The sequence below is a fragment of the Alexandromys fortis genome, unplaced genomic scaffold (assembly GCF_014885135.2).
Source record: "Alexandromys fortis isolate MF-2015 unplaced genomic scaffold, M_Fortis_MF-2015_v1.1 scaffold_360, whole genome shotgun sequence".
Classification (NCBI taxonomy): domain Eukaryota; kingdom Metazoa; phylum Chordata; class Mammalia; order Rodentia; family Cricetidae; genus Alexandromys; species Alexandromys fortis.
Window position 1 is genome coordinate 629297 of NW_026068238.1, and position 2582 is coordinate 631878.

The 2582-nt window shown below is 37.5% G+C and overlaps 1 protein-coding gene across 1 annotated transcript; it reads right to left on the minus strand.

The window, feature by feature from the left end:
- Positions 1-1257: 1257 nt before the first annotated feature.
- On the minus strand, positions 1258-2199 carry LOC126493962 (olfactory receptor 51V1-like). The gene has a single exon (XM_050131101.1). It carries the CDS (start codon positions 2197-2199, stop codon positions 1258-1260), a length of 942 nt encoding a protein of 313 aa, XP_049987058.1.
- Positions 2200-2582: the final 383 nt, after the last annotated feature.

Here is a 2582-nt window from a genome sequence, read left to right on the forward strand (position 1 = left end):
GGGGGAGGGGGAGAAGAGTGGGGGAGGGGGAGGGAAATGGGAGGCTGGGAGGAGGCGGAAACTTTTTTTTCTTATTCTCAATAAAATAAAAAAAAAGAAAAAAAAAAATAATCCTGTTTTAAGTTATTTGATACATGTTGTATTAACATTTTATAATGTTTAAATTGTAAATAATATAAATATTTCAAGGAAGATTTGTATTAACAAAGGGGTGTTTCATGCCTTATCATATTGGTTCATTTTGGTATTTGTGGACTTCTGCTTTTTAGTCAGTGTTTTATAGCAACTTTCAGATCAGTTTGAACTAAAAGAAGCACACAAAGGAACCAGGAAGGCATGATCATGTGACTTGAAAATAAACAAAGCATAAATTATATCCAACTTTTCTCATAAAATGCACTCTAGAATTTGACATGACTGATTGAAAATCTACTTACAGAATAAAGAATAATATCTACCTCAGAGTTTTTAAGAAGATGTAAGTTAAATGATTATTTTTTATATAGTCACAGTAATGTTGTAACTATTATGGGAGAACCAAGACAGAGAAAATATGAATCAAAGAATATTTTCATAGGATTTAATTAGTATTCCTACAACATTCACTGTATTGAGATGAGTGTCTGTTACCATCTATAGGGTAGCTATACGGGAAGCTGTGGGTGTGGACAACAAAACACTGAAATTGCTTCTTCGGTTTATTTAACTACAGTTAAGTGACCAGACAGTTGAAGTTCATATGCTGCTTATTTATTACATGCTAAGTTACCAAAGTAATTAGGATTTTGTATATTCTATAAATATGTTGCCTAGATGAACAAAAAAAAAATTAAGATAATGACTACTCTATAACAACCATCAAATGCTTTTAAAACCAAAAATTTAAGCTTCATAATGAATGTAAAAAGAAATAAACATGTGCAATTGGTCACAAAGATATGGATTTTATGAGTAAATCAACTTGATACAAAAAGTAAAGTGGAAATAATATAAATGTTTAATTAAAATTAAAAAAAATTAAAATCAGGTTTAAAAGACATTTCTGAGTATATATTGTTTGCATATTCTATTTTGAAAAATTAACTACAACATGATAGAAGTCAATTGTACTTGCTTACAAACAGCTATGAGAAAATGAGAGGATTTAAAGCATGAGAAGCATCATTAAAAGAAAGTACATCTAGTTACAATGCTTAATCTCACCGCTGTTAAATCTGCAAGTTGATTTTCAAATATATTCACAGCAGATCTAAGATCCTAGGTTCCCTTCAGGAACAATCTCTGAATCCTCACTCGTATCTGCTGAGTCTTGATACTATATATGATGGGGTTCATCAAGGGTGGGAAAAGGATGTAGATGTTGCCCATGAGAACATGAACCAGTGGAGAGAGATGCTTCCCAAAGCGGTGCACCATGGTCAGACCAATGATGGGGATGTAGAAAACCAAAACAGCAGAGATGTGAGAAACACAAGTCTGCAAAGACTTCGTTCTCTCCTCCTGGGAAGCAATGGCTAGAACTGTGTGCAGAATCATAATATATGACATTAATATGAGTACTGAATCCAGCAACAGGTTGCTGATTACCAGGGCTAAACCATAGATGCTATTGAAACGAATGTCACCACAAGCCATTCGAATTAAGTCTTGGTGCAGGCAGAAAGAGTGAGAGAGGAAATGAGGCCGGCAGTAATTTAAGAACTTCAAGCGGATGATGACTGGAGGAATGAGCATAGAACTTCTACATATGATGGCCACTCCAATTTTCACTATTTTGGCATTGGTTAGGATGGAAGAATAGCGTAGAGGGTTGCAAATGGCAATGTAGCGGTCAAAGGACATGGCAAGGAGGACAGAGGACTCCATGAAGGACAAACCATGAATAAAATAAGCCTGTGCAATGCAGGCATCTAGGCTGACATCTTGGATGAGCCCCCAAAAGATGCCCAACACTGTGTGTACAGTTGACAGCCCCATGCACAGGTCTGTGAGGGCTAACATAGCCAGAAAATAGAACATGGGCTGGTGCAGGCTTGGCTCAGTCCGAATCACATGCAGTATCATGCAGTTTCCCAGGAACACCATTGCATAGATGATGGAGAAAGGGACAGAGAGCCAGAGGTAATAAAGCTCTAAACCAGGGAACCCAGTCAAAGCAAACCTCGAGCTACTGGAGTTGGTGACAGAGAGAGCAGACATTGGTAGAAGAGTGAAAATATCTTTGGAAAGATTTTGTGAATCACACAAATTTCCAGTGCTATAATTTCTGATAATGTCTACCTGCTTTCTGAAAGAAAACAAAATATGGTACAATTTCCATAAATAGCAAGATACATACGCAGTTCTTTCTTGTTTATCATCACAAACCCCGTTGTCTTGCCGCAGACCTTGCAGTGTTTATGTTGAGGGAAGCCAGGACAGTGGGAGTTTTGTACAGGATCAGCAGCACCCATGGGATCATGGGATTTAGATCCCGGGAGTCTGCTGGGAGTCTGCTCAGTCCTGAAGGACAGTGCTCAGTCACTTATTTGTTATGACCCTCAAGATAATTCTCCTGTCTGGTGTGACATTTGGGCCTTCCC

Coding starts and splice junctions, on each gene's coding strand:
- LOC126493962 (XM_050131101.1), bottom strand. CDS start 2,199: ATGTCTGCTCTCTCTGTCACCAACTCCAGTAGCTCGAGGTTTGCTTTG.